The 17685-nt window shown below is 48.3% G+C and overlaps 1 protein-coding gene across 2 annotated transcripts in view; it reads left to right on the forward strand.

Moving 5' to 3' along the window:
• ITGA9 (integrin subunit alpha 9) overlaps nt 1–17685 on the forward strand; it is a 364736-nt gene that overhangs the window by 81394 nt on the left and 265657 nt on the right. For both annotated transcript variants that reach the window (XM_086365876.1, XM_086365877.1), the window contains exons 14-15: nt 3453–3607; nt 13345–13505. In XM_086365876.1, the coding sequence (XP_086222002.1) occupies nt 3453–3607; nt 13345–13505 (316 nt within the window). The remainder of the gene's footprint in view (nt 1–3452; nt 3608–13344; nt 13506–17685) is intronic.

Consider the following 17685-nt stretch of genomic DNA (forward strand, 5'->3'; position numbering starts at 1 on the left):
TGAATTAGCTCCCTGGAGTAATGGATTACGTAGGGTATGGTTAGTGGTCTAACACCTTCACCAAGGGTGTAGGCTCTTTATCGCTCCTCCTGTCTCTGCCATGCAGGCAGCACTGACTCTACAAAAGGCCAGGGTCACTGGAGTAACATCATGTCCCAGGGTGTCCTGATTGGGTTTATTATCTACCTGGAAGTGAAATACCATGATCAAATTAGATATCAGAATTTAAACTGAGAACCATCAGAAAGAAGTATTCTATGGATTAATGATGTGGAGTGTGTACACACACATTATGGCATATTACTCAACTATAGGAATGAGTGAAGTAATGCCATTTACCACAATAAGGATGGACCTAGAGATGATCATCGGAGAAGGCAATGGCACCCCACTCCAGTACTCTTGCCTGGAAAATCCCACTGACAGAGGAGCCTGGAAGACTGCAGTCCATAGGGTCGCTGAGGGTTGGACACGACTGAGCGACTTCACTTTCACTTTTCATTTTCATGCATTGGAGAAGGAAATGGCAACCCACTCCAGTGTTCTTGCCTGGAGAATGCCAGGGACGGAGGAGACTGGTGGACTGCCGTCTTTGGGGTCGCACAGAGTCAGACACGACTGAAGCGACTTAGCAGTAGCAGCAGAGATGATCATACTCAGTGATCAGACTCAGATCATACCCAGATAGAAAAAGACAAATCTTATATGATATCACTTATACGTGGAAGCTGTAAAATGATACAAATGAACTTATTTACAAAACAGAAATAGAAAACAAACTTATAATTACCAACGGGGAAAGGTGGGGGAAGGGATAAATTAGGAGTTTGGGGTTAACATATACACACTGGTAGATATGAAATAGAAAACAATGAAGACCTACTGTGTAGCACTGGGAACTCTACTCAATATCTTATAATAATCTATAAGGGAAAAGAAGCTGAAAAAGAATAGACACATAAGTATATATATTTAACTGAATCACTTTATCCCTGAAACCAACCTAACGTAAATCAACTATACTTCAATTAAAAAAAAAGCATTGCAGCCACCAGCTTCTTTTAAAGTCTCCATGCATTTGCAGCGTTGCCCTTGGGTGCCCCTCTGCTTTCATCTCAGCCCATGAAACCCAGTCTCCCGCCCCCACCAGGGTGTGGGCTGGCCCAACTCTGGCCTCAGGAAGTTTGTTCTCTGGGATTAGCTCAAGAGGGCAGGTCCGGTGTTAGGGTGACAGGCTCCTGGTGTTATGCCATAGAAGGTCTGAGGAAGTGATCAGAGAGGCTTATGAAAGATTTCTGGGCTTTTCCTGGTCCTGAAACAATACTTGGAGTTGAAACAAAAAGGTTTGGGGGAACTGATCTGACGGATGTTGGAGGGAGAGGTGCTTGTGAAGGTCTCAGCCTGTCATTTCAAAGGATTCTGGTTTTTTTTTTTTTTTCTTTTAACAACCCTCATCGAAGTCCTTTTGTCTGTACTGCTCACTTCTGCTTCCTGCTCACCTCACCTTCCTCTGCCAGGCTCTATCCCGGGAGGAGGAAGCAGGCATTTCCCCCAATGAGGGGCCCTGGGATAGTGGGAGGGCTGGGCCACTTCTGCACAGTGGCCTGGCAGGACATGTGCTAGGCAGGTGAAGTCTCACAGAGTGGACTCTGGCTCTGCTGGTGCCCCTGTCTGTTTGATGAAACTTTGGCCCTTCCTGTAGTTTTCGATTCCTTGGACTAGAGAGATTTCATTTAACAAGAGTGGTTGTTGTTTTAAATTTTTATTGGAATATAGTTGATTCACAATGTTATGTTAGTTTCAGGTATACAGCAAAGTGAATCAGTGATACATATACATTTATCTACTCTTTTTAAAATTTTTTTCCCATATAACTCATTACAGAGTACTGAGTAAAATTTCCCTGTGCAATGTAGTTAAGTCCTTAGTAGTTATCTGTTTTCTTATATAGTAGTATGTTTGTGTCAATTTCAATCTCCCAATTTGTCTTTTTACCCTCTTATCCCCTGGTAACCATAAGTTTGTTTTCTATGTCTGTGACTCTGTTTTGTAAATGAGTTCATTTAACAAGATTTTTGAACACCTACTCACTAGGCAATATCAGGATGAATTCAGCAGGATCCCAGCCCTTGGAGGGCCTGTAGGCTGATGGGATGAATTTGGACATGGACAGTGGCCTTAGTTAGTAGGTGAGGTGAGGTGTGGACACAGAGAAGGAAGAAATCCAAGTGCTGGGGTGCTAAGGAACACTTGAGCATCTTCTAAGGATGAACCCAGAAAGAAGTTGGAAACCAGATATTGGATTTCCAGGGACTGCCGTTGTCTGACTTCGTTAGACTTGCAGCTGGGTCTGCCCGTAATTCCTTTCTACTTGTCACAATTGTTCTCTTAAGCCGCATCTCAAGGCAGTGCTGGCAGTAGTGAAATCCCCTAACTCCATCTGGGCCACGAAGTTCCTTGCTTGCTTTCTTCTTCGAGGTTTTCCTTAATGCTTTCTTTTCTCCAAGTTGGTGTTGGTCCTGGCTCCCATCTGTCTTGTCCCCGTGGGTGCTCTTTGCTGGATCATTGAACACAAGTGAGGTCATTGTTCTCAAGCTGCTAAAGCCCCTTAATCTTGTTATATCACCCCAGCGGCGTGAAGGCTGGGGCTCCTTGGGGGTAAAAGGGTCTCTTTGTGAGGCCTGGAGGGGAGAAGGTTAAGCCACAGTTTAGGTGAATCTTCCCTCAGCAGATGTTTGCAACCAGAGCAGAATGGTGTGATTCACTCCCTGCTTCTAATAGGGGGCCCCTGGGGAGTCCCCGGAAGGCCAGCAATTGATGTCGTCCATCCATCAAGCACTGGAGGGTGGTCCTTGTCGGTGATAGGAGTGTGCATGTTTATTGGGTTTCACTTGGTTCAGTTATTAGGAAGGGTGATTTCTTCAGCTCTGAAATGCTTTGCTGTTACCAGCTGGGACCCCATTCATCAAGGTCTTTTGGAAAAAGTGCTTAATTAATTGATGGGAGTAAACGAAGAGGGAAGGTTTCTGGATGGGACTTTGCAGTTCATGGCAGTAATGGCAGTAAATGCGTTGGGGAATTCCTGCTTGTGCATCTGTTTCTTGAGTCATGGCATCCCCCTGTAGGGATACCTCTTAAATCTGTTCCTATCTTCCTAATAAAATGGAAATCAAAAGTTAATTGGTGAAATTTTAAAATAATCTCCCAACATCTGGTGGTTCATTTATGGCTTCAACCAGATGTGTTTTATTAACAACTAGCTGGCCTTTATTATTGGGAAGATAACTGTTCTTTATTGGGAAATAAGCTGAGACACCAGAGAATAGGATTCACAGAGCACCCTGGCCATTTTCTCTCACTCAGGCTGTTTCATACTTTACTCAGATGCTGGGCTGAAGCCCTAGGATTTGTCCTGTTGGCTTAGTTATCGTTTGGTTCCTCCTGACCTGTAGGGCGAGACCCGTCATCACAGTGGATGTCTCCATCTTCCTCCCCGCCTCCATCAACATCACGGCGCCTCAGTGTCATGACGGCCAGCAGCCTGTGAACTGCCTCAACGTCACCGCCTGCTTTAGCTTCCACGGCAAACACGTTCCGGGAGAAATAGGTAACACACAAGTCCAAGTCAGGGCTCCGCATAGCCATCCTAACTGGAGTGGGATTGTGGGATCATGGGCAACCAGGGGCTGTTCTGGAGTTCCTTCCTGAAGTGCCAGCTGGCTGGGTTTATAGGCAGCGGGTCCACGGGCTAGATGCCCTTTTCCCTGAGGTTCCCCCTCTGCTCTTCTTACCATTATTTTCCCAATTCAGTGCAACCTCCAGCTCTCAGAAAAATAATATTTGACTCTAAGCATCCTTTATCCAAATGTCCCTGGACCATACTGATACCTCACTGGGCCACAGGCAGGATAGGTGGTGGGTCTTGTGGACATGCAGTGGGTAGCCTGGCCCTTTCGAAACATTTTGTGTAGTTAGGAAAAAAAGTAGTGGGTCTTTGGAGGCTCTCCCTTGAGCTTGCAGCACCAGCCAGATGTTGAGGGCTCATGCTCCTTACTGTGGAATCGGAGACAGGATGAGTGGTGAGATTAGCATGCTGAGTTTTACAAAGGTTCAGGCTTCCAAAAGGCAGGGAGCTGCCTTTGCTAGCTTCGGATGATGGAGGAGAGGCAGGAAAACCCTGGCCACTGGCAGCCGTCCCTGCCATTTCTCTGACAAACGGAGGTCGACTTGCTGGCTTAGTTCCAAGACTGGATCAAGCCCTGGAACAAGATGGGATCAATGTGGCTTAGCAGTCAGAGTGTGTGATCACCTGAAGGAAGTGAATCTGGAGCAGTTGTGCAGATTAAGAAGTCTTTTGTTTTTACTTGAAAGGCTGATGGAATAAAAGAAAGGAGAGCTCCAAGGAAATGAAAAACAAAAAAAATTTTGAAAAGCCCACAGCACCACCATTAAGGACCTGGATTCTTTGACTTTCTTAGACATTTTTACTGTCATGAGTGTCTCCTCTCCCTCCTTACATGTAGTCCTTGGACAAACAGTGTCAGCATCCCCTAGGAGTTTGTTAGTTGCGCAGAATCACAGGCCCTGTTCTAGACGCTGAACCAGAACCTGCATTCAGTAAGATCCCCACAGGATGCTGGTACACATTGAAGTTTGAGATGCCCTGCTCCGGAGTGCAGACACACAGACACACAGACACACAGAACACACGTGCCTGCACTGGTCAGTTTCCCAGCTGCATCTTGAATGCTCTGCCTTAGATGACAACGTGCTAGTCCTTCTAGGCCAGGAGTCCCCAAACTCTGGGATCTAATGCCTGATGATCTGACGTGGAGCTGATGTAATAATAATAGAAATAAACTGCACAAAAAATGTCATTCTCTTCAATCATCCCCAAACCATTTCCCCTACCCCAGTTCATAGAAAAATTGTCTTCAGTGACATCGGTCCCTGATGCCAAAAGGTTGGAGACTGCTGTTCTGGCTTGTTTCATCGACATTTCTCTTGATCTTCAGGTGGATTGAATAAACTCATGAAATTCTGTATTTTTTTTTATGGATTTTTGAAAAAGAACTCAAATTTCAAAACTGAATATGAATTTACTGTGAACTTGGAACTTGGGTAGTGAGAGAGAGCTAACAAACTTTTTGTGTGCAAATCCAATGAGAGAAAGATACTTGGTCCAGATCATACAGCTCTTGGTGAAGCCAAAGTAGAATTCTGGTCTGATGATACTATTGCTTTCCAAAAACAATTTCCTACCACCTCCCTAATTGTTTAAGGCACCACAGTCTCTAGGAAAAACAAATGGTCTGATGGTCTTGGGACTCATATATCGTCTGCCTAATCAGATGGTATGTCCTTTATCAAATACCAACTCGTGATATAGTTGGACTCCATTAAAAAGCATTTTAAAAGAATTGCTGAGTTGAAGATTACTTCTGGTGTATTTAAAAATAAGCAGAATTATTCTGTTCTAGAACTCTTAAGAAAAGCAAGCAGTTAAGAGTTCATGCGTGTGTTCATTTGTCAAATATTTATTGTGTGCCTGCATGAGCCAGCCATGTCCTCATGGAGCTTTTAAGGGGAATTAGAAAGAGTTTCTATTTTGATCCTGAAGCTGCATACACAGTTGTCAGACTCATTAACCACATCACTGTGGTGGTGACGATGGAGGTAAGTTGGTAGAGCAGGAACAGAGGAGAAGAAACCAAAATGCAAGTTTGGATCAAGAGTGATTTCAGAGCATATGACATAAGTGCGAGAGCAAACTCTAATTCGTAGATTCAAGGGCTGAGCCAGGAGGAGATGTGGGTGTTTTCTCATGCTGCCCCCAGCAAGTGTCTCCTTCTGGGGCTCTAGTCATAGACCGCAGTCAGGGGCTCCTTTCATAGACCCCGGTCACCTGAGCCCCTTTCAGCGACCCTGGTCATCAGGGCCTCTTTCAGTGATCTCCAAGCAGAATTATAATGTAGGTCTGGGCTAGTCATGGCCCTTCAGTGGTGGAGGATGATGGAAGAGACAGGCTGTTGGATGACATCCAGTAGTGCCCCCAGGGGCAGAAACCTGGCTAAGGTCCGCTTTAGGGTGTGGAGCACTGAGCAGGCGCTCCTCCCCAGTACCACATGTCACTTCCTTACTCTCCATCTGCCACATGGGGTCGTTGATGAAATCCAATATCTCTTGACAGTCTAAGGGGATGTTTGTACACATTTATTTAAGAGTCAGGCTTAAAGAGGATGGTAACTGGAGAATTTGGGTATTTGCAGAGCAATGCAGGAAGTTATCTATCCTTGGCATTTTCTGGCCCTTTCCCTGGCATTCAGGGAAATGAGCGATAGCTTAGTTTTTGCAGTAAAGGGAGAAATGTAGAAATCTGCCCCTAAATGAGCTGGCAGTGAAATGTAGAAGGTTTGAGGAGGGAACCATGGGAAGCTGTGATGGTGGCACTGAAGTAGCCCTGTGGATACAGATGTGGGTAGAGTTCTCCATAGAAGCTTCCCCAGGGTTCTTCACCATCAGGAAGATCAGGTCCCCAGTTTCCAGATGCAGGAAAGATGGGGATACCTTCAGTGCACAGACGTCCTCTGCTCTCCTCCCGGCCCAGTAGCTGGTGCTGGCCAGCTCAGTGTCATCGCCCAGGCCTCTGCATTGGGAGCCCAGGGCTGGAGCTCCGGTTACAAGCCTTCCTTACTCTCATTGCTGGAGGAAGATGCAAGAACATGTTAGTGGTGGTTTTGGCCATGGTGTGCTTGGCAAGAGGGCATCTTCCAGTCACGTCTGAATCTCTGCATATCCAGAGCAGAGTTTGTCAGCAGAATGGCTGTGTTTGGACAGGACAGCCTGGGCAGTGCAATAAGGAGGTGCCCAGTGGAGTGCTCGGTACTTCTGAACAGTTGTCAGAAGTGGTATATGTCTGCTGGCATCTTCAGCTGTGGACCACCCCGAGAATGTTTTGGGGAGACTGTAAGCAGTTGACTTATAGTCATCTCTTTAGCTTTTTCTCTCCCTTGGGACCTGGTGGAGCTCAGGCATACACACAGAGAAGGGACTCCATTTGCCTCTTCATTTTCTGTGTTGTAATGGAAAATCCATGGCTCCCGCTTGGGCACAGGACATTCAGGGCCAGCTGGTGACCCAAGCCACTAGAGGGGCCACTGTGGCTTCTGGTGGTACTATGGGAAATAGAGCGTTTCTCTATGGGGGCGACTCTGCCTTGGCCCCCATGACAGCCTAGCAAAGTCCATCCAGGAGGATGGAAACCACACCAGTTATTTTAACAGAGAGAATTTAACGCTGGGAATCAGTTAAGCAGGTCATGGAGGACCTTGTAGTAACCACAGGAAGCTGCTTATAAGCCTGTATGAGGGATCTTAAAGGTGGTTCCTGACCAGCCACAACAACAGCACATGAAATCTTGTCAGAAATGTGAATTCTGCATGATTCAGAAACTCTGAGAGTAAGGCCCAGCAACCTAGGTTTTAACAAACCTGCAGCTGGCTAGGATGTGAGAACCTCTGGTCAAGGACAACAAAGGGAAAATGTTATATGTAGGGTGGACCACTTGCTTGGGGTCATCAGAACCTGTAAGCTTGGAGAAGGGACCTTGCCGACCTGGCATCTAAACCTCGGAGGTGGGGACACTGGTTGGTGCCATTGGGATATCTCAGGGTTGCAGTGAGGCTGGCTCTAGGGCTCGCCGGGGGGTGGGTGGGGGAAGAAATGAGAATTAACTGCTGTTGGAAGCAGCTGCATGGAAAACGGTCTCTGGGTTAAGCTGATGAGAAGTCCCTTCCCCTCCTGCAGCCTTGCAGCCTCCCTCGAGCTCTCCATCTTGGCAGGGTCTCCCAGAGAGCCACAGGCAAGGCAGAAATGAGGTCTGCAGAGTCCTTGCCCCAGCCGAGCAGAGCAACAGCTTCCTAAACCCATCACAGGGAGTCACTGAAACTCCTGTGTGGCTCATTCAGTCAACAGATAGTTACTAAGTTCTAAGAAGTGCCAGACCGTGTGCTTGGGCGGAATGGACCAGGCAGGGTCTTTGCCCTCATGGAGCATGTGTGGCTGCTCCAGTGCAGTCCTGCATTGCAGACAACATGCCCAATTTAGGCAGCCCCCAGAACACATTTATAACGTTTCATCAAGCCATTTAATACAAGAGTTCAGCCCATCTCGGGTCTTACTAATCTTCATTCTTGGACTGGGGAGCAGTGTGAGGCTCCTGGGAGCCTCCTGGCTGCCATAGGCAAGGCAGGTGATGGCTGTGCCTAAGAGGCCTCTGCTCCTTACTTGCAGACCAAGCCTGTACCTAACTTGCTGGCCAGGCTGAAGCCTAAACACACTTGTCAGTCCTCAGAGTCTGAGACTCAAGCAGGCAATTCTGGACTATCTCCGGAAAGCTAGGTGGAAACCAGGCAGGGCTGAGCCCTAAGTGGTTGTGTTCTGTGCTCTGACCTGGCACCCGCATATTTCAGTGGCTCTCATGCAGTGTGGTGAGGCTGAGAGTGAGCAGGGAGCTTGTCCTGCCCCCAGACAGGCAGTACAGCCAGATCCTGAGAAATGGCACCAAGGTCATGCAAGCCAGTGGCAGAAATGGGGTTGACACCAGGCAGCTTGTACCCAGACCCTTCCTCTGGTCCTCGGGGTGCATTTTTACTCCGGAGAGCTTTTGCACATGGAGAACATTTTCTGAGCTCCTTCTGGTCTCTCAGGCAGCATGGAGATGGGATAATGAGGCAAGTCCATGTTCTGTGAGGAGAGGGGAACCTACTGTAATTGCCATCTCATTGCTTGGGGGGAGGGTAAGAAAAGTTAGGAAAGTAGAAACAGTCTCTTTCTCCCCTCTCTCCTGGAAAACTTGAAGGGAAGCTCAGAATAAGTCTGGAAGGAGGATTTATTGGTAGAATTTCGTAGCTGAAATCATGTTCTAATGGAGAATGGGAATGAATCAAAACTCGCCGGGAGCGACCAGAGCCACGTTGATGCGAGACAGCTGGCTTGCTGCTGGCCCGGGCCGGTGTGGGGGGCCCTGGGGAACTAGCTGGGGGGTAGGGAAAGGAGGAGGCTGGAAGCATGACTCCAGGCAGATCAGCTTTTCCATCAAGATGACATCATTCGACATGGCAGGGACACAGGCTGCCAGAAGGAGAGCTGAGGCTGTGATGTGCGCTGTTGGAGCAGGCCCTAATCAGAACCAGCGCCTCCCTGGGCCCGGCTGACTGAGCTAGGGAGGCCATTGGCAACTCTGCCAGCCCGATGCTCCCATCTTCCCACAAGGCGGGCTGCTGAGCCAAGCAAGCTGCCCAGCTGTTTCTCCAGCGTCTCCTCTGCTGCCTGGGGCAGTGGGGGGCAGGGGGCTTCCTTTTAGACACATCTGGGGTGGGGGCTGTTTAAAAATCACCGGTCAGAGTCAGGATGATCTGCCCTTCTTCCCACTCCAGCAGCTGCCTCCTCCCTCAGGCTGGGTTTCCCATGATGTGTCTCTTGGTTTTGTTGTAAAAGAGAGATTTGATAAGGTGCTAACTTCTTATTGTATAATTTAAAATACCAAAGTACATTTTAAATCAGGGAGAAGCTCTGAGTAGGCAGTTCAAAAGATGAAATGTTTCCCAAATGATTGTACTTGGTGAATCAGATGAATCTAGTCTGATTGTACACATTCACACTTTAGAAATATCTGATAGGTGAGCTTGTTGGCATGAGTACACTCTGCCCAGAGCAGAACAGCGGTTGTCGTCCTCAGGTCAGGGTTAGTGACTCAGAGCTGTTTCTCCTCTCGCTTGAGTTGCAAAAGAAATATATTGGGCCAGTAATTCTGCAGTTAGACAGGGTTTTGGGGGACTAATCTTGATGTTTGTAAAATATCTGCACAGTTCTTGGCACATATGGAGGGTCAAATTCATTCTGTTTTCTGGACTTGCCCCATTTTAATTCAAATTCTTGCAGAAGTAAAGCCTGTGGCAAAGATTTGAATGCACACTGTTGATTCAGGAGGGGATCCCAGGAAATACCAATAGGAAAGCAGCACCATGAGACAGGAAGGGAAGGCAGCTGCAGTAGTCGGGGTTCACCAGAGAAACAGAATCATGAGGATATTGGATACTGTATATGTAAGTATAAGATATTGTAGCTCAGAGGCAGTCTGGAAGCAACATTCATTCTTCTGGGGGGCACCCCTGGTCTTTTTCTCTTAAGGCCATCAACTAATTAGGTGAGGCCCACCCACATCCTGGATGGTAATCTGCTTTATTCGAAGGTGGCTCAGACGATGAAGAATCCACCTGCAATGAGGGAGACCTAGCTTCGATCCCTGGGTTGGGAAGATCCCCTGGAGCGGGGCATGGCAACCTACTGCAGTATTCTTGCCAGGAGAATCCACATGGACAGAGGAGCCTGGCAGGCTACAGTCCATGGGGTCACAAAGAGTCAGACATGACTGAGCAACTAAGCACTAACTGATGCAAACGCCAACCTCATCTAAAAAGTACTTTCACTGTGACATTCAGATAGGTGTTTGACCAAATACCGTGGCTTAGTCAAGTTGACCAGAAACCATCACGGCAGCAGAATAGAGCATGTGTTACTGAACCTGTTACCTCTGTTAACAGGACTGCCAGAGCAGAAGCCTGCTGGGGAAGCCTGGGAGCCAGAGTAGACACACCTCACAGTTACCCGACCCAGGGGACCGGGGAACTGGGGTCACGCTTTCTTGAGGGCTGTCCCAGGGGCTTTAGTCCTTGGTGCTCCTGGCTGTTCCAATGGGTGGGGCCACCAAAGCCCTTGGGAAAAGGGGTTGCAGGTACCAGCAGTTTAGAAGTTGGGTTGGACAGCAGAGGAATGGTAAAAGCCAAGAGGATGTGGGTGGGGCACTGATGCTATCTGCGCTGTCTTCCTGTGCTGGCCTCCACCCGGTTTTCTCTGGGCTTGGCCATTCATTGCTAACAAGATGGTTCAAACATGCTGTTCTCTCCATGGTCACCCTTCACACCCAACCGTGGAAGGGCAGCTATGGCTCCCTCACCTGGCGGGATGGCCAGATGGGGACTGCAGAAGGGGCTCCATTTAGCAAGGTCTTCTGGCTCATCTTCAGCAATGCCCATCTCCTGTCCCGACCTTGCTAAATGGAGCTTGGAAACTCACTTCATTTCTACTTATTCTTTCTTACTGTTTGGCTGTTGCTCAGGGAAATTGTGATCAAGAGAAAGTCAATTGGCTAACGTTCAGTTCCAGATCTCTATACTTGTTTGATTCTGCTGTCTGTGCATTCAAAGAATGTGAGTTTTTGATCCAATAATGTAAAAACGTACCAAGAACCACTGTGATAGGAGTAGCCCAACACTGGGGATTGAGGAGAGCTCCAGATTCCGCTCTCTGGCCAGGAGCAAGTCTTGTTCCCTCTTTTCTTAAAAAAATTATTTATTTTTAATTGGAGGATAATTGCTTTACTTGTTCCCTCTTGGGGCATCAGTTCCTCATCTGAAAAAATGAAGTTCTTGATCGAGTTGGTCCCTAGGCTTGCTTGAAACCTTTCACATTCTACGAGCCTACCTCCTTTCCTGCCCCACTGCTGTCAGAGCGCTGTGTAAGTCTTGTGTAGGCTCCTGTGCTTTCTCTGTTGAAGTACTTTCCTGTATGCATTCTTCTCTTTTCAATAATATCACCATCCAGATCTCAGGTACCTCTTGGTGACCCAGCTTCACATTGGAAATCAGCTATTTGCTGAAATAAACAAGCTGGGGCAGACCTGCCCTTGCTGACCAGGAATCTGCTGGCGTAGCCCGGCAAAGTCCCTGAGATGGCAGAGGCCCAAGAAAACCATTAAATGCATCAAAAATATGCCCTGTGGCAGCTGCCGAATGCCTATCCAGGTCACTTTCCCCCTTCATACCTTCCCTAGTGGCTGATCCCTTTGATGTTATTAAAAGGCAGAGCCATCCCCTCGGCCCCAGCTCATATAGTTAAATGTTGGCAGGCGTGAGGCTACTTTTTTGGGGTACAAGAGCCCAGCTACTAGGAGGCTTGTGTGTGGAGCCAGGGCAGGGGCTGGGTCATCCATTTTCCCACTGCTCAGCAGTCTCATCTGGTCATGAATCTACAAAGCAGCTAAGACATAGTATTATGTAAAAAAGTGTTATGTGGTACAGAAGAGCAGTGAAATGGTTCTGTTGATACTAAAGCCATACTTACCTAATAAAACACATTGTCACATACTTGCTGACAAACTCTGAAATAATGGAGCTGAAAACTTTGGGGTTTATCCAATGTGTGTTCTGTATTGTGACCATGTTTTAAAGTCCCACATTTTGTCACAATAGGTTCTGCCACCCTGGCATGACACGTTGAGGCACAGGTGATGAGGTTTTCTTTTTTAGGGGTGCACCTCAATACAGACCTCACAGCGGTCATGATTTTGTTGAACCAGTAGGCACCATTAAACCCTGTGGTCCCACCCCATGGCGGCCCGGGAGTGGAGTCGGCTTCAGCCTCCTCTGTGTTTCCCTGCGTGAAAGCTCTATGAGGGCAGGGGGTTTGCCCGTGTTGTTCTTTGATGTGTCTCGTATGCCTACACAGTGCCCAGCTCAGTGGGCCACGGATGGCCACAGTCCAATAGACGCAGCAGTTATACAGCCCTGCTCGACATCTGTGCGATGAGTCAGTTGTTTCGGGGGAGCGATAGCTCCCTGTTTTGGCATATGCCCCATTTCATTATAGGAGTCAGTATTCCACATAACCTTGGTAGTTTCAGTGAAAGTGAAGTCGCTTAGTCGTATCCGACTCTTTGTGACTCTGTGGACTGTAGCCCACCAGGCCCCTCCGTCCATGGGATTCTCCAGGCAAGAATACTGGAGTGGGTTGCCATTTCCCTCTCCAGGGGATCTTCCCAATCCAGGGATCGAACCCAGGCCTCCCGCATTGCAGGCAGACGCCGTAACCTCTGAGCCACCAGGGAAGCCCAGGAGTTTCAGTAGCTTCTCTTAATATTCTGTGGGTTTGCTGTGATGGCCGCCTTTAATGACACTAACTGTGTTGGATACAGCTAGCCACTCATGTGTATACTGGCGGCTCAGTTGATAACTCATGAGGTTTAAATCAGGGGGAGCTGTGATGTGTGGAACCCAGAGAATCCCCAGGAAGACTGGCTAGCCTGGTCTCTCTGGATTCTGGGGGGGGCCCTGGCTGCATACGTCTCTGTGAGATGGAACTGATCAGGGCTGCCTGACGTCAGTCCTCTGTGCAGCGGAGGGCTGCGTGTCATCTGAAGTGAGTGTGCGGCCCTCTAAGGGTGTCTGGAGGGGGCCTTGCGACTGTGTGTGTCCTCACTCACATTTTGACCTTATTCGTTGGCAGGCCTGAATTATGTTCTGACGGCTGATGTGGCCAAAAAAGAGAAGAGCCAGCTGCCCCGGGTCTACTTGGTGTTGCTGGGAGAGTCCGTGGGCCAGGTCTCCGAGAAGCTGCGGCTGGTGCACTTGGAGGAGACGTGCCATCACTATGTGGCCCACGTGAAGGTCAGTTGCTTTCCCTCAGACTTTGATCTCTGCAGATGTTCATTTGGAACTGGTGGAAACTTTTATTCTGCATTATGTACGCTCTTTCAAAATTTTATTTTACAGGGAGGAGAACATTTGTTTCTTTTTTTAAAGCGGAGTCGGGCAGCTCTTTATTGATCTTCCTGTGTTGGTCTTCGCCTCTGAGAATGGTGCTTTCTGGCCTTGCCTTCTTCTTTTGGGAGGTTTCTTGTCCTCCCCGCTCAGTGAGGCTCAGTAATCTTTTCAGAGGAGAGCCACAAAAGCACATGCCTTTGGGTCAGCAGTGGTGCTGCATCACACTGTACCTGATGCCTTTATCAGCGGTTCATTACCTATTACCTCGTAGTCATGGTTAAGGTGTTTTATAGCTGGTTTGATTTTTCTCTCTTGATTACTTTCTATTTATTTTAGGGCTGCATTTTATGGCCCCTTTCCCCCTCACTCTACATAATCTTTCAAAGTGTTTTTCTCCTCTTGAAATTATTTGTTAAGTATACTTTGCTTCTAGTTTCCAGCAGCCAGGCTTTGATTACTTACAGAGAGGCCTGTGTGCAGACAGGTACTATCAGGTTGGGAGTCTGGTGCCCAGTGCTGCAGGAACGTCCAGCCACTGACTCCCTAGGCAAAGACAGACAGCATATAGGAGGTGGAAGGACCCCCATGACCCAACCACATGGTCAATAAGATGAATGTGGTTTTGGAGTCACACAGACCTGGTGTGTGTCCTGGTTTGACACATGTGTGTCTCAGTTTCTGCATCTCTTACCTTGAAAGGTAGTCACAGAATTAAGATTAAGTATTATATGATGAAATATTCTTAAAGGGCCTTGCACAGAGTCTGCCACACAGCAGGCACTCAGCATTATTATTATTTGGTTGGATCATATGTAATTGCCAATTTCTAACATTCTTGACTTACAAAAATGGCAGTTACATGTAGTTCAACATGTTATTATTAGCCACTGGCTTTCTGGATGATAGCAAAAATAGTCTATGGATTGGAGATGAAGTGTCCCTCTATTATTATGTTGTTAGTGCCAGAACAGGAGAATAACAGCTGCTTCTACATGCTTCTGGCTTGTAGATAGAGAATGCCGCACACATCCATGGCACTTTGGCCCAGAGCCTGAGTCCTTGCCCCTGAGATGCTTTTCAGTGGGGCTGGGCTCTGTCTCCTGCCAGGACTCGTGCTGGGGCCTGCCCAGACCAGCTGCCCTTGGCCTGAAGGGTGAGGGCCTTTTATAAAGCAGTTCATGCTCTTGTTAAGCCAAGGGGCCACCCAGCCTTCTGGGTCTAAGATGCTGTCGGCTCGTGCACACTTGGGTATGAGGCTGTCGTGCCAGACACTGCCAGGCCTTCAAGGGCTCGCACTTGGTGTCTTGACACCCCCTGGAGGTGGGGTGTCTTGTCTTGGGCTCCTTATTTTTGAATGTTTTAAGCATTTGTTTATTTGTGACTGCTCTGGGTCTTCACTGCTGCAGTCTTGTCTCTAGCTGCGACGAGCGGGGCTCGCTGTCTAGTTGCTATGGATGAGCTTATCGTTGTGGTGGCTCCTCTCGTTCTGGAGCATGGGCTGTGCACGGGGCTCGAGGGCTTCAGAAGTTGTGGCCCCAGGCTCTAGAGCACAGTCTCCACAGCTGTGGCCCAGGGCTTAGCTTGTGGCGTGTGGGATCTTCTCGGGTCAGGGGCCGAACATGGGTCTTTTGCATTGGCAGGTGGATTCTTTACCTCTGGGCTGCCAGGGATGTCCCCCTGGGCTTCTTTATGCTGGTCTCTTCTACAGATACTTTCCTTCCGGAATCTTGTGACTTTTTGCTTTGACTGAGAGGTTAGCCCTTCCTGTGTAGCTACTGGGGTCTTGGCTGCAAGACAGAGCCTCTCAAAGCCTGCAGGACCTTTGCAGAGAGCGCTCAGAAAACAGCAATACAGAGGTGCAGGCCAGAGGCAGGACCATTTCTGTGGTGGCTTCTGAGGATTAAATAGGGAAGAACAGAGTTGCCCAAGGCTGTTTATCCTTGTGCCTGATGATATCTAGGGTTGCTAGACCTGGCAAATAAATATATAAGATTTCCAGTTGAACTGAATTTTCAGATAAACAACAAATCTAATTGTTAGTATGAAAGTATATCCCAAATAGTGCACGGGATATACTTATCCATAAAATTAAAAAAAACTTATTTGATAGGTTATCTGAAATTCAGATTTAACTGGGCATCGAGTTGGAAGAGTCAGTCTGACTGATATCCTTCCGTCCCATGAGTGGTACTTAATTCATCCATCAAAACATGACTAACAAGAAGAGAGATTGCGATGGTGGTCAGAAGAGTTTGGAGGATGAGGGCAGGGCTCAGAAGTGCAGAGCAGGCATGTACCTCTATGGGATTATTTGGGTCATTTTAGGGAAGAGCAAGAGAGCAGGGCTTCAGTGAACTTGGCATCTAGAAAATTTGGAACATAGCTGTTGCCTGGTCATTTTGTCATGCAAGGAGACAGAGGTGGTGTGAGCAATCAGGAAGGCACAAGCTTATGATGCCTTTGTGGCTCAGGAGATGCTCGAGGTGGCTTGATAATTTATAGCCATGTGGGAAGTTTCTTCCTACCAGGCATTGTCTGGGCCATAGCAGAGGACCCTGGGGACTGGCAGAGGGAACAGCGAAGGTGAAAGCTACTGGGCTGGCAGGCTGCTTGTGCTGTGGCTCGGCTGGCCTGGCCTGTGGTTTCTCCAGTTTTGGGAAAACAGCTGGGAAGGCAGTGGCCCTTGTGGGGCCCAGGCGGGCTGCGGTGCTGGGGGCAGGGAATGGCAGCTTGGCCACCTCCTGGAGCGGGGCTGGGGGCTGGGAGCGGCTCCTCAGGGCAGCAGGGCCTGAGAGCACCGTGCAGCCTTCTCCGTGGGGCTGATGCTGGGCTTTATAGAAGTGAAGGAAGAGAGATAAAAGCATTCTCGCTTATCACACGCCATATGGCACGCAGACAGGGAGGCAGGCACGAGGGGATGGGTGTGTTTTGTTTAGGCTATCTTTAGGTTTTTTTTTTTCTTTTCTTTTTTTTCTTTAAGCCAATTCCAATCTTTTTTTCCCCTGTTCGTTCTTTTCGCCCTGAAGTTTTCAGTCCATATATGGTGATAAGTATCTGGATCACAGAAAGCTGCTTTGGCGGACACCTGCCTCCCAGGCTCGCCATGCTGTCCCGTGTTTTGTTCCGTTCACAGCCCTTGTGGGGCCTCCGTGTGCGCGTGCTCAGTCACTTCAGGCACGTCCAACTCTTTGCGACCCGTGGGATTCTCTAGGCAACAGTATTGCTGTAGGTTGCCATGCCCTCCTCCAGGGGAACTTCCCGACCCAGCGATTAAACTCAACGTCTCTTCCGTCTCCTGCACTGGCAGGCAGGTTCTTTACCACTGAGCCACCGGGGAAGGAAGTACCTAATTCTGTGATAAGCTGCATCCTCCTGGGGGTGTGGGTCCATTCTCAGGGCCTCACTCAGTCAGCAGAGCCAAGGCAGTTCTAGCCGCTTCCTTGGCATCTCTCCCTCAGAGTCCACAAGCCCCAGTGTGTCTCCACTCCTCCCTGAAACTAGCCCAGTTTGGGGGATGGCCCCCTTCTACTAGTGAAATGGTCTAAAGATCTCTGTGAGTCCACATGGCCACCAGTGAAGATCCACACAGCTCCTCTCAGCCTCAGGGCTCTCCATCACTTGGCCTCAGTTTACTTGTCCAGCACATTTCCACATCACTTCACATGTGCCCTGGGCTCTTGTCGAGGTGAACTGACCCCCTTTCTTCTGGAACATGCCCCTCACACCTACCAGCCTTAGTTATTGTGTTCACCCAGCATTTCTGGCGCTCGAGTTACCACAGGCCTTGGTTTTATCTCCGTGTGTCACCATGTACCTACCACCTGCATGGTTTTTGCATTTTTTTGGTCTCGAACATGTACCTCCTGTGGTATTGTATTTCCTATTTTTTTCCCATCGGCTTTTTGACTCAGATAAAATAATTTGTACACTCCTGTAAGTAGAACACTGATTATTGCCTGCCAAAAGAGAGAGAAGCTGTAAACATAAATACATTGAGGATGTAACAATGTCGTTGAATTCTAAGTGGGCTCCATTATTTGCTGAAGTCTCTGAAGAAGTGACCCGTTCTTCCTGTGTGTTCAAA

This window comes from Bos grunniens, chromosome 22 (assembly GCF_055505025.1).
Source record: "Bos grunniens cultivar Pamir isolate PY7600 chromosome 22, Bosgru_T2T1.0, whole genome shotgun sequence".
NCBI lineage: Eukaryota > Metazoa > Chordata > Mammalia > Artiodactyla > Bovidae > Bos > Bos grunniens.